At 50.4% G+C, this 19334-nt stretch overlaps 2 protein-coding genes across 3 annotated transcripts in view; both read right to left on the bottom strand.

The window, feature by feature from the left end:
* The window catches only part of SHC2 (SHC adaptor protein 2), a 43457-nt gene extending 42072 nt beyond the window's left edge, over window positions 1–1385 (bottom strand). For both annotated transcript variants that reach the window (XM_083720416.1, XM_083720415.1), the window contains exon 1: window positions 762–1385. In XM_083720416.1, coding sequence (XP_083576542.1) covers window positions 762–1319 — 558 coding nt within the window. In that variant the 5' untranslated portion in view covers window positions 1320–1385. The remainder of the gene's footprint in view (window positions 1–761) is intronic.
* A 7060-nt stretch (window positions 1386–8445) lies between these two features.
* CIMAP1D (CIMAP1 family member D) lies at window positions 8446–18116 on the bottom strand (the record flags this gene model as incomplete). Its single annotated transcript, XM_083720742.1, has 4 exons — window positions 18023–18116; window positions 14597–14707; window positions 10214–10327; window positions 8446–8930 (listed from the first exon to the last, which is right to left on the bottom strand). The coding sequence occupies exons 1-4, from the start codon at window positions 18072–18074 to the stop codon at window positions 8446–8448; spliced, it is 762 nt and encodes a 253-aa protein (XP_083576868.1). The 5' UTR covers window positions 18075–18116.
* Between the last annotated feature and the right edge of the window lie 1218 nt (window positions 18117–19334).

Below are 19334 nucleotides of genomic sequence, written 5' to 3'. Positions count from 1 at the left end.
CCCCTGAGGTCCGCTACTTTTTTCACCATGCCCCCTAGAATCATAGAGTTGTTGAGCTGGGAGGGACCCGAGGGTCATCTACTCCAACCCCCTGAAATGCCCCCTGGGTGGGCTCAATCCAACCTTCTGGTTGACAGCCCCCACTGCGCCAAATTGCACGAATTAGTACTCCCGGCGCTTCCAGATTTCGGGCCGTGGGTGGGCTCGTGAGGTTTGGTGCCTGTTGCAAAAAGTCCCCTCCCCCAACTGCCCCCAGACGCTGTCCCCAAAACGACCCCCCTTGCGAAGGAAGCAGGGGGCCGACAGCCACTCACCCGAACGATGTAGGATGTTCAGCTTCCGGAAAAAGTTTGCGAACCAGAACACTCGCTTCTGGGTTTGCGGCGTTCGGGAGCCAAAACGTCTGGGTCACAAGACGTTTGAGAAGCAAGGTACGGCTGTATTTGGGGAAATGATTGAGACCCAGCGGGCGCCGTGATGTTCAGACCCTGATCTCTGACACTCTAACCACTGCACGGCACTGCCTCTTTTTAAGCACGAGGAGGCCAAATGGCAGGTTATCCTGTTGGCATTTGGGGGCAAAGCGGACTAACTCTTCCTGGCCCCTGGGGAGGGCTGTCACCTTGATTTGCCTCTTCTCCCCTCCCAAAATGACACAGCCCAACCTGCAAAAAGTCCCCCCAAAAAATCTGCCCCCAGACGTTGTCCCCCAAAACGACCCCCCCCCCTGTGAAGGAAGCAGGGGCCTGACGGCCACTCACCCGAACGATGTAGGAGACCCCCGGGCCCAGGATTCTCTCATCTGGGTGCAGCCAGCCTTGGACCGGTTTGCTGATAAAGCTCCCTTTGCGACTCCACTCTTCCCCGGCCGGCCGGCCCCCCTCGGCCCGTGGGGCCTTCCTCCCACCGCCAACGGGGCCCCCCCTCAGCCGGCTCATCACCTGCAGGCTGCAGGGCGTGGTGCAGACGGGCTCGCAGGCACTGAGGACGGCGGCCAGGCCCGACGAGGGGGGCTGCGGGGTGCCCCGGACTTCTCTCCCCGCGGCCGAAATCTCCTTGCTGCTGCCGGAGGGGCTCCGGCTGAGAAACCCCGAAGGGCTGGAAAATTTCCACTGGGGCATTTTAGGGATTAGCATGCAGAAGGTGGTGACGGCCTCTTGCTCCTCGCCCAGCGGCGGGGGGCAGGGGGGGTCCGAGGGGGCGGCCGAGGGGGGCGGCAAAGGGCCGGCGGCCGAGGCGACCTTGCCGCTCATGGCTGGTTTCTCCGACGGAGTCAGGGCGTCGTTCCAAAAACGGTCATACTTCGGCACTGCTAGCATCCCCGGCTCGTCTGGCTAAGTGGTTTTAGAGTGCTCCCAGTCGCTCTGTGCAGTGCGGCCGGGCGAACGCCGCCCCTGCCACATGCCGCCCCCCTCCGCCAACACAGGCCTCCAGCAGACATCCCTCTCCTACCCAACGCTTGGGAAGATCAGAGAACACACTATGACGTAATTCTCCCTGGCTACGATTTATTTATTTCTTTGCACACACAAGCGCTGCAGAATTGGAGGCTGCTGCTACTGGTCTCTCCAGCTGCCCAGACAAATTGGCAGAAAAATAAACTCGTTTTTCCTGCAGCCGTTCCCCATCCCCAAGAAAAGAAGGGGTCGTTCCCCACCTTTTTAGAATTTTCGATTTTAGAATTTTATTGTTGTTAGCCGCCCTGAGCCCGGCTTCAGCTGGGGAGGGCGGGATATAAATAAAATTTATTATATTATTATTTTTCATTATGGAAACTTTAAAGATTCAGGTTTTTTTTTAACCTTAGGGGTTTCATATACAGTGGTACCTCGTGTTAAGTACTTGATTCGTTCCGGAGGTCCGTTCTTAACCTGAAACTGTTCTTAACCTGAAGCACCACTTTAGCTAATGGGGCCTCCCGCTGCTGCCGCGCCGGCAGAGCACGATTTCTGTTCTCGTCCTGAAGCAAAGTTCTTAACCCAAGGTACTATTTCTGGGTTAGCGGAGTCTATAACCTGAAGCATCTGTAACCTGAAGCCTATGTAACCCAACGTACCACTGTAACCATATTTCTGCTTGGTTATCTAAAAGATGTTAAAGCCGTACCTTGGTTCTCAAACGGAATCCGTTCTGGAAGTCCATTCGGCTTCTGAAAACGTTCTGAAACCAAATCGCGGCTTCTGAATGGAGGCAGGAAGCCGTGTCAGATGTTTGCCTTCTGCAAAAAGTCCGCGAACGAGAATGCTTGCTTCCGGGTTTGCGGCGTTTTGGGAGCCGAAACGTCCGGGTCACAAGACGTTTGAGAAGCAAGGTACGGCTGTATTCGGGGAAATGATCGAGACCCAGTGAGCGCCATGACGTTCAAAACCTGGTCTCTGACGCTCTAACCACTGCACGGCACTGCCTCTTTTTAAGCACGAGGAGGCCAAATGGCAGGTTATCCTGTTGCCATTTGGGGGCAAAGCGGACTAATTCTTCCCGGCCTCCGGGAGAGCTGTAACCAGGATTCGTCTCTGCCCCCCTCTCAAAATGACACAGCTCAACCTGGGCCCTTGCATAGAGTTTGCCGTCTCAATGACCTGGTGCCCTCTCAATGTTGTGGACCACAACTGCTATGAAAGAGGAAAAATAAACGTTGCCGTCAGATAAAGATATTCACGTTATTTGATTGTTGAGTTGCTGATTGGTCAGGCTTGTGATGGGAGTTGCCTTGAAAAATGGTGGTTCCTCTGTAAAAAGGTAAAGGGATCCCTCACTATTAGGTCCAGTTGTGACTGACTCTGGGGTTGCGGCGCTCATCTCGCTTTATTGGCCGAGGGAGCAGGCGTACAGCTTCCGGTTCATGTGGCCAGCATGACTTAAGCTGCTTCTGGCGAACCAGAGCAGCGCACGGAAACGCCGATGGCCTTCCCACCAGAGTGGTACCTATTTATCTACTTGCACTTTGACATGCTTTCAAACTGCTAGGTTGGCAGGAGCAGGGACGAGCAACGGGAGCTCAACCCGTCTCAGGGATTCAAACTGCCGAACTTCTGATCAGCAAGTCCTAACCTCTGTGGTTTAACCCACAGCGCCACCCGTGTCCCCTTTGTAGATAAAGATAAAACAGACTTCTGATTGCTTAGAAAAGGAAGGAAGGAGTTAGGTGCAAAAACCAGGGGTTGGACTTAAATTTATTTGACTTCCGATGGTTTCATCCAGCTTTGAAGTCAACTGGCCTCCGTGGGTTTTCTGAGTCAGAAGAATGCTTTAAAAAAATAATAACAACAAACACACAATGAACTCAATTTAAAAACCATAGAATTGTAGAGCTGGAAGGGTCATCCAGCTCAAACTCCTGCAATGCAGGAATCTCAACACTTCGTCCCCCATCCAATCTGAATCCATACCGGACCCTGCTTAGCTTCGCAAACACACAAGCAGTTTCGTTGGCGCATGGCTAAACGCAAACGGCGTTCAGCCGCACAATATCGTAGAATTGATATGTCTGGAATACAGGGTGTGGGTCTGCCTGCCTTGCTAGGACACCCCCTGTTAGCTTCCTCCTGACCCCCCCAAGCAAAGAGGTAAAGGTAAAGGGGACCCTGACCATTAGGTCCAGTCGTGGCCGACTCTGGGGTTGCGGCGCTCATCTCACTTTACTGGCCGAGGGAGCCGGCGTACAGCTTCCGGGTCATGTGGCCAGCAGGACTAAGCCGCTTCTGGCGAACCAGACCAGTGCACGGAAACACCGTTTACCTTTCTGCCAGAGCTGTACCTATTTATCTACTTGCACTTTGACGTGCTTTCGAGCTGCTAAGTTGGCAGGAGCAGGGACTGAGCAATGGGAGCTCACCCCGTCGCGGGGATTCGAACCGCCGACCTTCTGATCGGCAAGTCCTAGGCTCTGTGGTTTAACCCACAGCGCCACCCGCGTCCCTCCCCGGCAAGGAAGGCCGCTGCAAATCCACCATAAACCTCTGATTTTGGAGGCCAGGCTTGCTTGCTGCTTCCTTCGCCAGCAGGAAGGGCATCGTGATTCGTAAAGCAGTGAAATCTTGGGCTCCCTAAGCCCCCTGCTATCTTCAGAGTGGATCAAGGACAGTTCATTAAAGAGAATCACAGAAGATGGACATGCTCTGGTGCTTGAAGAAAGCTGGCCTGTCGTCTCGGAGGCTCGGATTATCTTCTGGCAGCGAGAGAGAGAGGGGGGAGAGAGAGAGAGAGAGAGAGAGAGAGAGAGAGAGAGAGAGAGAGAGAGAGATGCCGTACTATTCTGAGTTTGCAGCGCAGTCACAGGCCAAAAAAACCAGGTGAGAGCTGTTCTCCTCAGCAGGTCACAGGGAGGGAGGAAGAAAGAAAGTGATGAATTAATTACTCCTCTGCCAGAGGTTTTGTGCCATTTTGCTCTTAAAAAACAACACCAAATCGTTTAAATTTACAGATTTACAAACATATACCAAACAAATAAAACAAACCCGCAACTTCCCTTGGACTTCCCTCCTCCCATTTGTGGGTCCTTATGTTAAGGGACGCGGGTGGCGCTGTGGTCTAAACCAGTGTTTCCCAACCTTGTGCCTCCAGATGTTTTTGGCCTACAACTCCCATCATCCCTAGCTAGCAAGACCAGTGGTCAGGGATGATGGGAGTTGTAGGCCAAAAACATCTGGAGGCACAAGGTTGGGAAACACTGGTCTAAACCACTGAGCCTCTTGGGCTTGCCGATCGGAAGGTCGGAAGGTAAAGGGACCCCTGACGATTAGATCCAGTCGTGGCCGACTCTGGGGTTGCGGCGCTCATCTCGCTTTACTGGCCGAGGGAGCCGGCGTACAGCTTCCGGGTCCTGTGGCCAGCAGGACTAAGCCACTTCTGCACACAGAAACGCCGTTTACCTTCCCGCCGGAGCGGTACCTATTTATCTACTTGCACCTTGACGTGCTTTCGAACCTATATATAGGTAAACTTATATATATAGGTAAATTATATATTTTCCCCCATTTCCTTATTGAAATGTTGGTCTTCCTGATTCCTGATTCTTCCGGTCACTTTTGCCATCTCTGCGTAGTCCATCAGTTTAATCTGCCAGTCTTCTCTGGTAGGGACTGTGTCATTGTGTTGGAAACAGAAGGAACTTTTCTCCACATGTGGTGGACATGCAAAATAGTTAGAGAATTGGGAAATGATATATAACAAGATGAAAAACATGTTGAAAACACACACACACAACAACAACAACAACAACAACAACAACCAGAGACACTTCTTTGGGGAATGGCACAGTAGGTAATAGCTAGGTCTCAGAAAAATCTAGGTTTTGGTTGCACATGCCCTTTTAGCTTGCCCTCTTTATAAAGACGAGGAATAAGATTGTGTTGTTCTTTAGTCGTTTAGGTTTTTTTTCCATATAAATTTTTATTGGTTTTCCATTGGTTATACATATATACAGTCTAGATTACATAAGTTGCATATAACATAGCTGTTACAAGAATCATATATATATAGTACACAGTTATTTTGGGCTCCGCCGAGCCTCGGACTTCCCTTCACTTTGTTGGTAAGTATCAGATAATTTCTAAAGTTAAGTGTTTTATCTCTTTTACATATTTGCCAAACACTGTTAGAGTTGTTCCAACCCTGCCAGAGTCATCGAAGTTCTATACTTATCTCTTATATACGTCAGATATTTGTTCCAATTTTCATGAAACGTCTGGTCATCCTGGTCTCTTAGTCTTCCTGTTATTCTAGCTAGTTCAGCATAATTTATCATCTTGATCTGCCAGTCATTTATAGTAGGTATTAATTCCATTTTCCAGCTTTGAGCTTACATAGTTCTAGCGGCCGTTGTGGCATATAGAAACAGATTTTTGTCCTCTTTTTTTATTTCCTTGCCAACTATTCCTAGCAGGAAAGCTTCAGGCTTTTTGGGAAAAGTATACTTAATTTTTTTTTTTCAGTTCGTTGTAAATCAGTTCCCAAAAGCCTTTTACTTTACTGCATGTCCACCACATATGATAGAACTCACCATCCCCCTCTCCACATTTCCAGCATTTCTTAATCTTCAGTTTATAAATCTTAGCCAATTTAGTCGTTTAGTGGTGTCCGCCTCTTCGTGACCCCCTGGACCAGAGCACACCAGGCACTCCTGTCTTCCACTGCCTCCCGCAGTTGGGTCAAACTCATGCTGGTAGCTTCGAGAACACTGTCCCACCATCTCGTCCTCTGTCGTCCCCTTCTCCTTGTGCCCTCCATCTTTCATCCCCTTCATGGATCACTGCCTTGCCGTGGCAAAGGGGCTTGAATAACTCAGAGAAGCTATGAGCTATGCCGTGCAGGGCCACCCAAGATGGACAGGTCATAGTGGAGAGTTTTGACCAAACGTGATCCACCTGGAGCAGGAACTGGCAAGCCACTCCAGTATACCTGCCAAGAAAACTCCATGGACAAAGACAACAGGAATAAGATTATCACCCCTCTTTTATTGTCCATTCCGGTGAAGCACGTGAACGTAAGCAGGTACTCGCTTGGTGTTAAATAAGGATCAGGCAGACTCAGCAATGGAGAATAAGAAGGTGAAGTTTATTGCCAGGCAATAAGGACACAGTTTGGAATCTCTTCCAAAAGGAACTGGGACCCCGACTGACAGAAATCCAGAGGTCTTTATACCTGAGCAGATCACAGCAAATCATAGATCATGAGACAACCATGAGGCAGTCACGATATTGTCAGCGAAAATTAGCCAATGCTACCAGCTCCTGGTCAAGCAGTGGTCAAGCACCGAGTTCTAATTCTGCTTTCCGATGCTTGCAGTGACGCTCTGTCTAACCTCTCCCCTAGTTATGACAGGACAGGGAGTTTGGAGATTTTGCGGTTTTGCTCATCCTGTTCTGTGGATTAATTTAGCCTGTATCTGAGGGGATTTTGTACCAGAATCTCTAATTCACGTCTCCCCCTTGTCCAGGGTACACGGATGTTTGTAGGGGAAAGGTCAGCTCCTAATTTTGCTGTTTCAAGCAGTATGCAGTTAGCTAAGGCACAGTTTCCCTTTGATTCAAAATGGATTATAAAATACTGTAAGCCCTGATCATGTGTGAGCATATATGAATATATTGATTACTGATAAGTGATTATATGGATAGCATAGGGGTAGCCCTTCTTCCTTGCCTCACCGGGTCACCCGGCCACTGCCCCAGGGTCCTTTCCCATGGCAGATCAAGATGAGCAGGTGACAGCAAAGGTGGCAAGGTCTTTAGCAGGGGCAATCAGAACAAGATCCACTATTTTACTATTGACTCAAAACTCTAAAATGTATTTTATACAATTGACTTTTCATTTCCATTCTTTGCATATCGCATTGTTGTTTTATTGCAATGACCGATGGCTGACGCAAATAAAGATTCATTCATTTACTCATTCCCAAATCCTTTGCCCAGGGTATCATTGCAGCTTTGAATCAGTCTGTGTCTCTCATAATAATAATATATTATTTATACCCCGCCCATCTGGCTGGGCTTCCCCAGCCACTCTGGGCGGCTTCCAAAAAAATATTAAAATACTGTAATACATCAAACATTAAAAGCTTCCCTAAACAGGGCTGCCTTCAGATGTCTTCTAAAAGTCTGGTAGTTGTTGTTCTCTTTGACATCTGGTGGGAGGGTGTTCCACAGGGTGGGTGCCACTACCGAGAAGGCCCTCTGCCTGGTTCCCTGTAACTTGGCTTCTCGCAGTGAGGGAACCGCTAAAAGGCCCTCGAATCTGGACGTCAGTGTCCAGGCTGGACAATGGGGGTGGAGACGCTTCTTCAGATATACTGGACCGAGGCCATTTAGGGCTTTAAAGGTCAGCACCAACACTTTGAATTGTGCTCGGAAACATACTGGGAGCCAATGTAGGTCTTTCAAGACCGGTGTTATGTGGTCTCGGCGGCCACTCCCAGTCACCAGTCTGGCTGCCGCATTTTGGATTAATTGCAGTTTCCAGGTCACCTTCAAAGGTAGCCCCACGTAGAGCGCATTGCAGTAGTCCAAGCGGGAGATAACCAGAGCATGCACCACTCTGGCAAGGCAGTCTGCAGGCAGGGAGGGTCTCATCCTGCATACCAGATAGAGCTGATAAACAGCCGCCCTAGACACAGAATTGACCTGCACCTCCATGGACAGCTGTGAGTCCAAAATGACTCCCAGGCTGCGCACCTGGTCCTTCAGAGGCACAGTTACCCCATTCAGGACCAGGGAGTCCTCCACACCAGCCCGCCTCCTGTCTCCCAAAAACAGTACTTCTGTCTTGTCGGGATTCAACCTCAATCTGTTAGCCGCCATCCCTCCTCCAACCGCCTCCAGACACTCACACAGGACCTTCACCACCTTCGCTGGTTCTGATTTGGAAGAGAGGTAGAGCTGGGTATCATCTGCATGTCCCAGATGTGCGACGGGTGAGGCAATGGCCTCTGTGCCCAGCCAGTCCCTGATTCTACCATTCTGGAACATCTGTGATGAGGGGCATGAGGAATTCCGAGTGGCGGACCCCGAGGGAATAGGAAGGGGCTCTCGCCCTATGAACCTTCACCTTCTCTGGGCTGTGGGCCCCGGGGCCCGGGGTGTGGAAGATCTGTGTGTGCTTCTTCAACCTCCCCAACATGGAGAAAGACGGGGGCCGACAGAGATAGACACTGGGGTCCGTGGTGTTGTAACGCCCCGGGCCGGGGGTTTGGGAGAGGTCTTCGGCGTAGCCCCCCTTGGCGTTCCAGCCACAGATGGTGAAGGATGGACTCGAGGGCTTGCTAGGCACCCGCGGGCCAAGCAGCGAGGGGAGGGTGTAGCTGTTGGGGGCCGGGACGGGGTCCACCAGGCGGCTTTTGGTCCGGGCCCCGATGGAAAAGGAAGGCGGTCTCTGCTGCGACGGAGGAGGGGCCCTCTCGGGGCTGTACGCCCCCGGCCCAGGGGTCTCAGGCAGACCTAGAGGGAAAATACACACCATTGAACACAGCTTGGGCACAGAGGCAGTGTGGTGTAGTGGTCGGAGAACAGGAAGTAGCTTCGCACAGAACTGAATTGCGGAATTGAGGAGTTGGAAGGGGTCATACAGCTCAACCCCCAGCAATGCAGGAACCTTATACCCAATGTGGGGCTCGAATTAAGGTCAAGGGACCCCTGACCATAACCTCACTTCTCGCAGGGAGGGAACTGACAGAAGGTCCTCGGAGCTGGACCTCAGTGTCTGGGCTGAACGATGGGGGTGGAGATGTTCCTTCAGGGATACTTGGCTGAGGCCGTTTAGGGCTTTCAAGGTCAGCACCAACCCTTTGAATTGTGCTCGGAAATGTCCTGGGAGCCAATGGAGGTCTTTCAGGACCGGTGTTATGTGGTCTCGGCGGCCACACCCCATCACCAAATATCCATCTCAAGTGTCAAAAGCCAGGGTGAAGAGGTCTGTCATCAGAAGTTTGCTGAAAGCAGTACGATGAAGATACCAGAAGCACTTTTATGAAGAGATCTCCGTCCTAGGACCCTCGTACCTACAGGACCACCTCTCCTGGTATGCCCCACGGAGGACCTTAAGGTCCATATATAGTAACACCCTAGAGGTCCCGGGCCCTAAGGAAGTCAGATTAGTCTCAACCAGAGCCAGGGCCTTCTCAACACTGGCCCCGACTTGGTGGAACGCTCTGTCTCATGAGACCAGGGCCCTGAGGGATTTGATTTCTTTCCACAGGGCCTGTAAGACAGAGTTGTTCTGCCTGGCCTTTGGCTTAGAATCAGTTTGATTCCCTCCCCCTCTTTCTTTTTCCTTTCTCCTGTGATGAGGCTGCATCCTAATGTTTTAATGTTGTATCTTAATCCTTTAAATTGTATTTTAATCGACTTGTTTTTATTATTGGTTGTTAGCCGCCCTGAGCCTGGTCTTGGCTGGGGAGGGCAGGGTATAAATAAAAATTTCTTCTTATTATTTATTAGAGACCCTCTCCTGCAAGGCCAACACTACCTTAAGTCTCTGAAGGTAGAGGATCTCCCCATAGGGCCCCCTCTGCTGATCATCAGAATTGGGCCCAGAAACCAACCGGCAGCCCGGTAAAGCTCACAGTCTAGCCGCTGTGTTTTGAACCAGCTGCAACCTTTATGCCGTCTCCAAGGGCAGCCCCAGCTTGAGCATCTTGCAGCAATCTAGACGGTACCCAACCTCCCCTATCTTGCATGCTCTCTGTTTCATGGGTGTTTCAAAAGCCCACCTGCCCACTTACCCGGCGGTCTTGCTCGTGCCAGCATGGAGTAGGAAGGTCCCTTCGCCCGGCCGAAGCGTGTGAGCTGAGGGTGCACAAAGTAACACGGCCCAGGACTTGAATCCTTCAGGTCTACTGGAGAGGAGGAAAAACAACAACAGCAGATATACTAGAAGATGTGACAAAACAACAAAGGTCCGTATAGTTCAAGCTATGGTTTCCCCAGTAGTGATGTATGGAAGTGAGAGCTGGACCATAAAGAAGGCTGATTGCTGAAGAATGGATGCTTTTGAATTCTGGTGCTGGAGGAGACTCTTGAGAGTCCCATGGACTGCAAGAAGATCAAACCTCTCCATTCTGAAGAAAATCAGCCTTGAGTGCTCACTGGAAGGACAGATCCTGAAGCAAAGTTCTTAACCGGAGCACGATTTCTGTTCTCATCCTGAAGCAAAGTTCTTAACCCGAGGTACTATTTCTGGGTAAACGGAGTCTGTAACCTGAAGCATATGTAACCCGAGGTACCACTGTATAAACTAAACAAACTATAGCTTTGTTGTTGTTGTTGTTGTTTAGTCATTTGGTCGTGTCCAACTCTTCGTGACCCCATGGACCAGAGCACGCCAGGCACTCCTGTCCTCCACTGCCTCCCACAGTTTGGTCAGGCTCATGTTTGTAGCTATGAGAACACTGTCCCACCATCTCGTCCTCCGTTGTCCCCTTCTCCTTGTGCCCTCCATCTTTACCAACATCAGGGTCTTTTCCAGGGAGTCTTCTCTTCTCATGAGGTGGCCAAAGTACTGGAGCCTCAGGGCCCCACAAAAATTTAAAGGGGGGAAAACTGGATGTACCTTTCCAAAATATAAGATAAAAAAACAAATAAAATAAAACCTACCTACAGCAACAGTGTTTTGTGTTGTGTAGGCTCCTGTGATGTAGGTCATGGGCCCCGCCTGCTAGCCTGCTCCCTAAAATATCCCTGGTTTGCTCATTTCTATATATAGGGTGCCTACATTCTGCATGGACTGGTTGCATTACCGTATAGCAGGGGTCATCAAAGTTTATCTTGCCTGGGCTGGATCGATCCCACAGAGATCCCTCCATGGGCTAGATCATGTGCACGCCTGTGATTTTCAGCACCTGCGCATGCACAGACGCAGACGCGAGTCCCCACGCTGCGCTGTGCCGATTTAGTGCCGCGCACTAACGGGCAGCTCAGTTCGGGGGTGGCTCGTGGCCTGGTCAAACGACCTTTTCCAGCTACACCAGAGCCAGGGTGGTGTAGTGGTTAAGAGCGGTAGTCTCGTAATCTGGTGAACCGGGTTCGCTTCCCCGCTCCTCCACCTGCAGCTGCTGGGTGTCCTTGGGCCAGTCACACTTCTTTGAAGTCTCTCTGCCTCACTCACCTCACAGAGTGTTTGTTGTGGGGGAGGAAGGGAAAAGGAGATTGTTAGCCACTTTGAGACTCCTGAAGGGGAGTGATAAAGCGGGATATCAAATCCAAACTCTTCTTCTTCTTCCGGCCCATGGGCCTTAGGCTGCTGACTCCTGCCATATAGCCTATATTCAACACAAAAAACAGCAACCGTTTGTTGTTGTCAAAGGACAGCTGGACATAGAAGGGGCCCCATTACCTTCAGTAGCTGAGGGCCTCGTCAAACCAAAATCCAGCCCTGGTCAGAGATGACTTACTGACAAAAATGCAGGCAGGTCCTTTAATCTCAATGGGACTACTCTGAGCAGTACTAAAGTTGGATACTGTTTTCGGTAAGGGCTTCCAGGTGCAGAGAGACGTTTGTGGGCCCCGTCTCTGAAAATTGTCATGGAGACTTGAATCCTGACAGCTATTCATGCCACCTGTCAAATGTTTATCTCGTCTCCATTTCAGTCATGTTCGTTTGTTTTATAAGCTCCGTTAACTTTGAGAACATGTACATCCTTTTATTCCTCTTCATGTGCTAATTTTAACCGCGCCTTCTGCGATTTTAGGAAAGTTTGGCCTGTGCTTCGTCGCTTCATCCCGCTGAGCCGCAAGTGCTCTTCTGTTCTGACTTTGGATGCAATGCACATACCTTCCACACATACCTTCCAGCACATCTGTCCACATCTGGACAGCTCGTTTAAACTTCCTGGAAGAAATATTCAGATTCAGAAGCATTTTGGAAATTTCCCAGCCCGTTGCATGGCTGGTAGCACTGCTGCCTCTGAATTTTGTGTGTGTGTGTGTTATTTAGAGGTGGCCGTGTGGGCAAGATAGCCTCAGTAGGGCCCTCTCCCTAAACATGCCCCCTCCTCCATGGCACTGTCACCACTGCCTACTAGATTGCCCTCAACCACAGATAGGTGACAGCTCAAGCAAAGCGAGGCCAGTAGCCCAACGGTTCCTGAAGGAGCGTCTCCACCCCCATCGTCCAGCCCAGACGCTGAGGTCCAGCTCCGAGGGCCTTCTGGCGGTTCCCTCCCTGTGAGAAGCCAAGTTACAGGGAACCAGGCAGAGGGCCTTCTCGGTGGTGGCGCCTTCCCTGCGGAACACCCTCCCTTCGGATGTCAAGGAGATAAATATCTATCTTTACTGTTAGAAGACATCTGAATGCAGCCCTGTTTAGGGTAAGTTTTTAATATTTAAGGCTGTATTGTTTTTAACACTCGATTAGGAGTTGCCCAGAGTGGCTGGGGAAACTCAGCCAGATGGGCAGGGTATAAATAATAAATTATTATTATTATTATTATTATTATTATTATTATTATTATCTGAACACAGTGAGCTGAAAGAGGAAGTGGGAAAGAGCACCACTCTTCCAACTTCCTCCTTCAACTCTATGTCCTTTCCAAGTGAGGAAAAAGGGTGAGCGTCCTTACCAGAAGACATGAGTGTAAGAAGAAGGCTCAGAGGTACCAGAAGATTAAAGGTGCAATTGAACCCATGAGCCCCATGCTAGACACTGTATTGTTGTTTAGTCATTTAGTCATATCCGCCTCTTGGTGACCCCCTGGACCAGAGCACGCCAGGCACCCCTGTCTTCCACTGCCTCCCCCAGTTTCGTCAAACTCATGCTGGTCGCTTCAAGAACACTGTCCCACCATCTCGTCCTCTGTCATCCCCTTCTCCTTGCGCCCTTCATCTTTCCCAACACCAGGGTCTTTCCAGGGAGTCTTCTCTTCTCATGCAGTGGTCAAAGTCTTGGAGCCTCAGCTTCAGGATCTGTCCTTCCAGTGAGCACTCAGGGCTGATTTCCTTCAGAATGGAGAGGTTTGATCTTCTTGCAGTCCATGGGACTCTCAAGAGTCTCCTCCAGGACCAGAATTCAAAAGCATCCATTCTTCGGCAATCAGCCTTCTTTATGGTCCAGCTCTCACTTCCATACATCCTACTGGGGAAAACCATAGCTTTAACTATACGGACCTTTGTTGGCAAGGTGATGTCTCTGCTTTTGAAGATGCTGTCTAGGTTTGTCATTGCTTTTCTCCCAAGAAGCAGGCGTGTTTTAATTTTGTGGCTGCTGTCACCATCTGCAGTGATCATGGAGCCCAAGAAAGTAAAATCTCTCACTGCCTCCATTTCTTCCCCTTCTATTTGCCAGGAGGTGATGGGACCAGTGGCCATGATCTTCATTTATTTGATGTTGAGTTTCAGACCATATTTTAGGCTCTCCTCTTTCACCCTCATTAAGAGGTTCTTTAATTCCTCCTCACTTTCTGCCATCAAGGTTGTGTCATCTGCACTGTATTAGCCAACCTGAATATTAGAGTCATCGACTGAAAAGGGCGTTCCCAGTCACCTGCTCCCTGAGGAGATTGAACCGAGGCCATGAAGAAGCTTTTCTGGGTCCTTCTCCAACCCAGAAAGCACCTCACAAATGGCTGCTAATCACTGTTGTTGTTGTTGTTGTTGTTGTTGTTGTTGTTGTTGAGTCATTTAGACGTGTCCGACTCTTCGTGACCCCCTGGACCAGAGCACGCCAGGCACTCCTGTCTTCCACTGCTTCCTGCAGTTTGGTCAAACTCATGCTGGTAGCTTCAAGAACACTGTCCCACCATCTCGTCCTCCGTCGTCCCCTTCTCCTTGCGCCCTCCATCTTTCCCAACATCAGGGTCTTTTCCAGGAAGTCTTCTCTTCTCATGAGGTGGCCAAAGTCTTGGAGCCTCAGCTTCAGGATCTGTCCTTCCAGTGAGCACTCAGCGCTGATTTCCTTCAGAATGGAGAGGTTTGATCTTCTTACAGTCCATGGGGCTCTCAAGAGTCTCCTCCAGCACCACAATTCAAAAGCATCAATTCAAAAGCTAATCACTGTAAACAACTGCCACCCACCCACTCAAGCAACAACAGCCCATATAGAAGCCACAACTTCCTCCTCAAGCATTGCTCTTTTACCTTACAGGTAACCACTCGGCGGTTCAACTACTCACGTCTGTTTTTCAACCTCTGGTGGAAGGAATAAGCTGGACTGGTGAATCGAGTGTAGTCGTGGTTGACAAACCCAACTGTCGGAGGCAAGGTGTAACATCCCGGTCCGGGGCCTGGCATGGTATATGAAGGGGGGAGGGAAACATTTTAGAAACAGGTTTCAGTGACTAAGAATGTGGCCAGCAGGACTAAATCGCTTCTGGTGCAACAGGACACCGTGACGGAAACCAGACTGCATGGTGACACCGTTTACCTTCCCGCCGTAGTGGTACCTATTTATCTACTTGCACCGGTGTGCTTTTGAATTACTAGGTTGGCAGGAGCTGGGACGGAGCAACGGGAGCTCACCCCGTCGCGGGGATTCAAACTGCTGACCTACCAATCGGCAAGCACAAGAGGCTCAGTGGTTTAGACCACAGTGCCACCCGCGTCTTTGGAATAGGTCTTTGGAATGTTGCTGTTGTTTAGTCGTTTAGTCGTGTCCGACTCTTCGTGACCCCCTGGACCAGAGCACTGCGGGAGGCACTACTGCCTTCCACTGCCTCCCGCAGTTTGGTCAAAATCATGCTGGTAGCTTCGAGAACACTGTCCCACCATCTCGTCCTCTGTCGTCCCCTTCTCCTTGTGCCCTCCATCATTCCCAACATCAGGGTCTTTTCCAGGGAGTCTTCTCTTCTCCTGAGGTGGCCAAAGTCTTGGAGCCTCAGCTTCAGGATCTGTCCTTCCAGTGAGCACTCAGGGCGGATTTCCTTCAGAATGGAGAGGTTTGATCTTCTTGCAGTCCATGGGACTCTCAAGAGTCTCCTCCAGCACCACAATTCAAAAGCATCCATTCTTCGGCGATCACCCTTCTTGATGGTCCAGCTCTCACTTCCATACATCACTACTGGGAAAACCATGGCTTTAACCTGCCAACAAAGGTCTTTGGAATAGGAGAATGTTCTTCAGTTGTGTTCCTGCCACTGCTAACTCCCCTCACCACTGAGAGGCTTTCTAGAGACTTTCTCCTGCCCTCGGAGAACGTCAGCGAAACACCTTCCCGTCCCTCCTGCCCTTAATTCCTCTGCCCCACAAATTACAACAGGGAATCCAGAGCAGCCTATTATTGCAGACAGCTCTAGCTTTGGACGGCGCTCTCGCCAAAAACCCAGAAAAGGCACACATTCAATTCCTGCAGCAGGGGGCACAGGGTGGGTCTCTCCAGTCACCCCACGTGGACCCCAGAAGCTTTTAGAGGCACATTTCGCGCTGTTGACCATCCTATTGACAAGCTCCTTTCAGGTTCTGATGAACTCGGCAGTTCCTAGAGCTATGTTTGGTAGAAACTTTGGGCTCGTAACATCCATGCAGCTGTCATTGTATACATAAAAAGTCTTTTCTGGTCCTTTGGGATATCAGTACCTACAACTCCCAATAAAAAAGCTTCTGGTTTTTTTATATACAGTGGTACCTCTGGTTAGGGACGCGGGTGGCGCTGTGGGTTAAACCACAGAGCCTAGGACTTGCTGATCAGAAGGTCGGTGGTTCGAATCCCCAGACGGGGTGAGCTCCCATTGCTCGGTCCCTGCTCCTGCCAACCTGGCAGTTCGAAAGCATGTCAAAGTGCAAGTAGATAAATAGGTACCACTCCAGCGGGAAGGTAAACGGCGTTTCCGTGCGCTGCTCTGGTTCGCCAGAAGTGGCTTAGTCCTGCTGGCCACATGCCCCGGAAGATGGACGCCGGCTCCCTCAGCCAATGAAGCGAGATGAGCGCCGCAACTCCAGAGTCATTCACGACTGGACCTAATGGTCAGGGGTCCCTTTACCTTTATCTACAACTCCTAATAAAAAAGCTTCTGGTTTTTTTATATAAAGGTTATTTTAAACATTTTTTTCCCCATTCCATTATACAGTAATACCTCTGCAAACATCCGCCTTGTCTAGTGTCCATTCCAGCAAACGTCCATGGCAAACCTGGAAGTACTGGAAAGGGTTACTTCCAGGTTTGCCGCTCACGCATTCGCAGTAGTGCAAACCGCTCTGTGCACATGCGCAGATGCGGCACTTTGCCCTGCATCCTTTTTGGCTAGTGGCTGGGGCTCCAGAACGGATCCCAGTCGCAAAACAAGGTACATCTGTATATCATCTCCCAGAATGCTTTTATTACGTCACAAATGATAAAAGGTACCTTCTTTTTCATTATATTCCCAGCAAGTATTTGTCCTTGTCTGGTACATTTTTGCTAACTTACTAGGGGTCAAATGCCACCGGTACATCATTTTCATACAGTTTTCTTTCAGCGTACAACATGCTGAGAATTCCAAGTCAGTTTTCCATGACCTTTCCCAATCTGAAAATCGAATACTGTGCCCCAGCTCTTTAGCCCAAATCCCTTCCGGGCCTTCTCGGTGGTGGCACCCTCCCTATTGAAACGCCCTCCTACCAGATTTCAAGGAAATAAACAACTATCTGACTTTTAGAAGAGATCAGAAAGCAGCCCTGTTTAGGGAAGTTTTTAATGTTTGATGTTTTATCGTGTTTTTAATATTCTGTTGGGAGCTGCCCAGATTGGCTGGGGAGGCCTGGCCAGATGGGAGGGGTATAAGAAAATATTATTATTATTATTATTATTATTATTATTATTATTATTATTATTACCCAGTATATCATTACAGATTTAACCTCTTCGTCTTTAGTCTGCCATTCCAGAAGCAAACTTTAAAACTTCTGAAATGCTGGACCAGCTGCCCATAATATGAATAGGGAGCACATAATGCTCTTTACAGCCATGCAGCTTTCATCCTAAGCCTCTGCGGAGATCGCTCTCCTCCCGCGAAGGCTTGGGAAGGGAGCTGCACGCCTCCTGCCAGCCATATAGTTGGCATGGCACAGCTGGCGGGAGTGCAAGGAAAGGGGAGGCTGCCGACGAAGCCACACAGCTCCCCTACTCGCTAGGGTGCCCCTGAGAGGCCAGCGCCCTGGCGCGACACACCGCTAACACCAATTTGAAAGATGGGTCTGCTTAGGGGTTTATGCATTGCCATGCTCAGTATAAGGGATGCGGGTGGCGCTGTGGGTTAAACCACAGAGCCTAGGACTTGCCGATCAGAAGGTCAGCGGTTCGAATCCCCACGACGGGGTGAGCTCCCGTTGCTTGGTCCCTGCTCCTGCCAAACTAGCAGTTCGAAAGCACGTCAAAGTGCAAGTAGATAAATAGGTACCACTCTGGCGGGAAGGTAAACGGCATTTCCGTGCGCTGCTCTGGTTCTCCATAAGCGGCAGAGTCCTGCTGGCCACATGACCCGGACGGAAGCTGTACGCCAGCTCCCTCGGCCAATAAAGCGAGATGAGTGCCGCAACCCCAGAGTCAGCCACGACTGGGCCTAATGGTCAGGGGTCCCTTTACCTTTATGTTCAGTATAAACAAAGTAAGCAATGGTCCTCCATACCTGTCTCGCGAGCAGCAATCGCTGGTGTCTTTTTCAGTCCGGAGTCTTCCATCTTGGATCTGCAAATATGGTGTTCGTCGGGAGTCAATAATGCTTTCTTGTCTCTGTCCTCCCAAGATGGAAAAACACACACACACCCTTCTTGCCAGTAAGACACAAATGTTTAGGCATTTGCACGCATAGGGAATAGTTTCTCTCTCACACTCCAGGTGAACCGGCCCACGGCGAGGAAGAAGAGAAGTGACTTTACGCCTGCTCACGTCTCGCTGTCAGGGACGGCGAGATGTCATTCGGGTTGCCGGCGATCTGTCGATAAAAGGATGCTCTGAAAGGGGATACGCAGCAGGTGGCCGGAGAGAGATTGTCTCTGTAAATGTATCTTCCCGATCTTTCCAAAGAGAGTGATATGGTGGCACAAAAGGAACGCTGGCGCAGACAGCTGAAATGCCCTCGGGGAGCTGTGCTGCTCCATGTTTCTAGACATTGCGCTCGCGAAATGTTTCTGCCGGGTGAGCGGCAGGTAAACAAAGAGAGCATCAAAAGAGCTCCCTGCTGGATCAAGTCAACGGGCCAACAAGTGCCGGGAGGGGCCCACAGCAGGATTCGAACGCAGCTCTCACTTTCCAGCAACTGGGATTCGGAAGCCTTGGCGCCCCCAACTGCGGAGGCAGAACAGAGGCGTCGTGAGCAAGTCCGCAATAACTCGCAAGACGTCGGCGAAGTTAACTATTCAAAGAAACGAACCAGCTCAGAGCACGTAAGCACAGTAACTCTTCCCCAATGAGGCCGTTGCCTCATTGGGGAAGGCTGAAGGTCTCCGCCTTTCCACCACTCTCTAAGTCCCTTGGGATGTGGGTGGCGCTGTGGTCTAAACCGCTCAGCCTCTTGGGCTTGCCAATCGGAAGGTCGGCGTTTCGAATCCCCGCGACGGGGCGAGCTCTGTCTCAGCTCCTGCCAACCTAGCAGTTCGAAAGCACACCAGCGCAAGTAGATAAATAGATACCGCTCTGGCGGGAAGGTAAACATCGTTTCCGTGCGCTCTGGTTTCCGTCACGGTGTCCTGTTGCACCAGAAGCAGTTTAATCCTGCTGGCTACATGACCCGGAAAGCTGTCTGCGGACATACGCCGGCTCCCTCGGCCTGAAAGCGAGATGAGCGCCGCAACCCCATAGTCGCCTTTGGCTGGACTTAACCGTCCAGGGGTCCTTTACCTTTTACCTAGGTCCATTCCTCCCCCAGTTCCTTTCCAAGAAATCTGAGGCTCCTTCATCTTGTCTGTCTTTGCTCTGTCCTCTTCACACCTCTTCTGATT

Source organism: Podarcis gaigeae, assembly GCF_964106915.1.
Source record: "Podarcis gaigeae genome assembly, chromosome: 18".
NCBI lineage: Eukaryota > Metazoa > Chordata > Lepidosauria > Squamata > Lacertidae > Podarcis > Podarcis gaigeae.
This window is presented reverse-complemented; position numbering and strand designations above follow the sequence as displayed.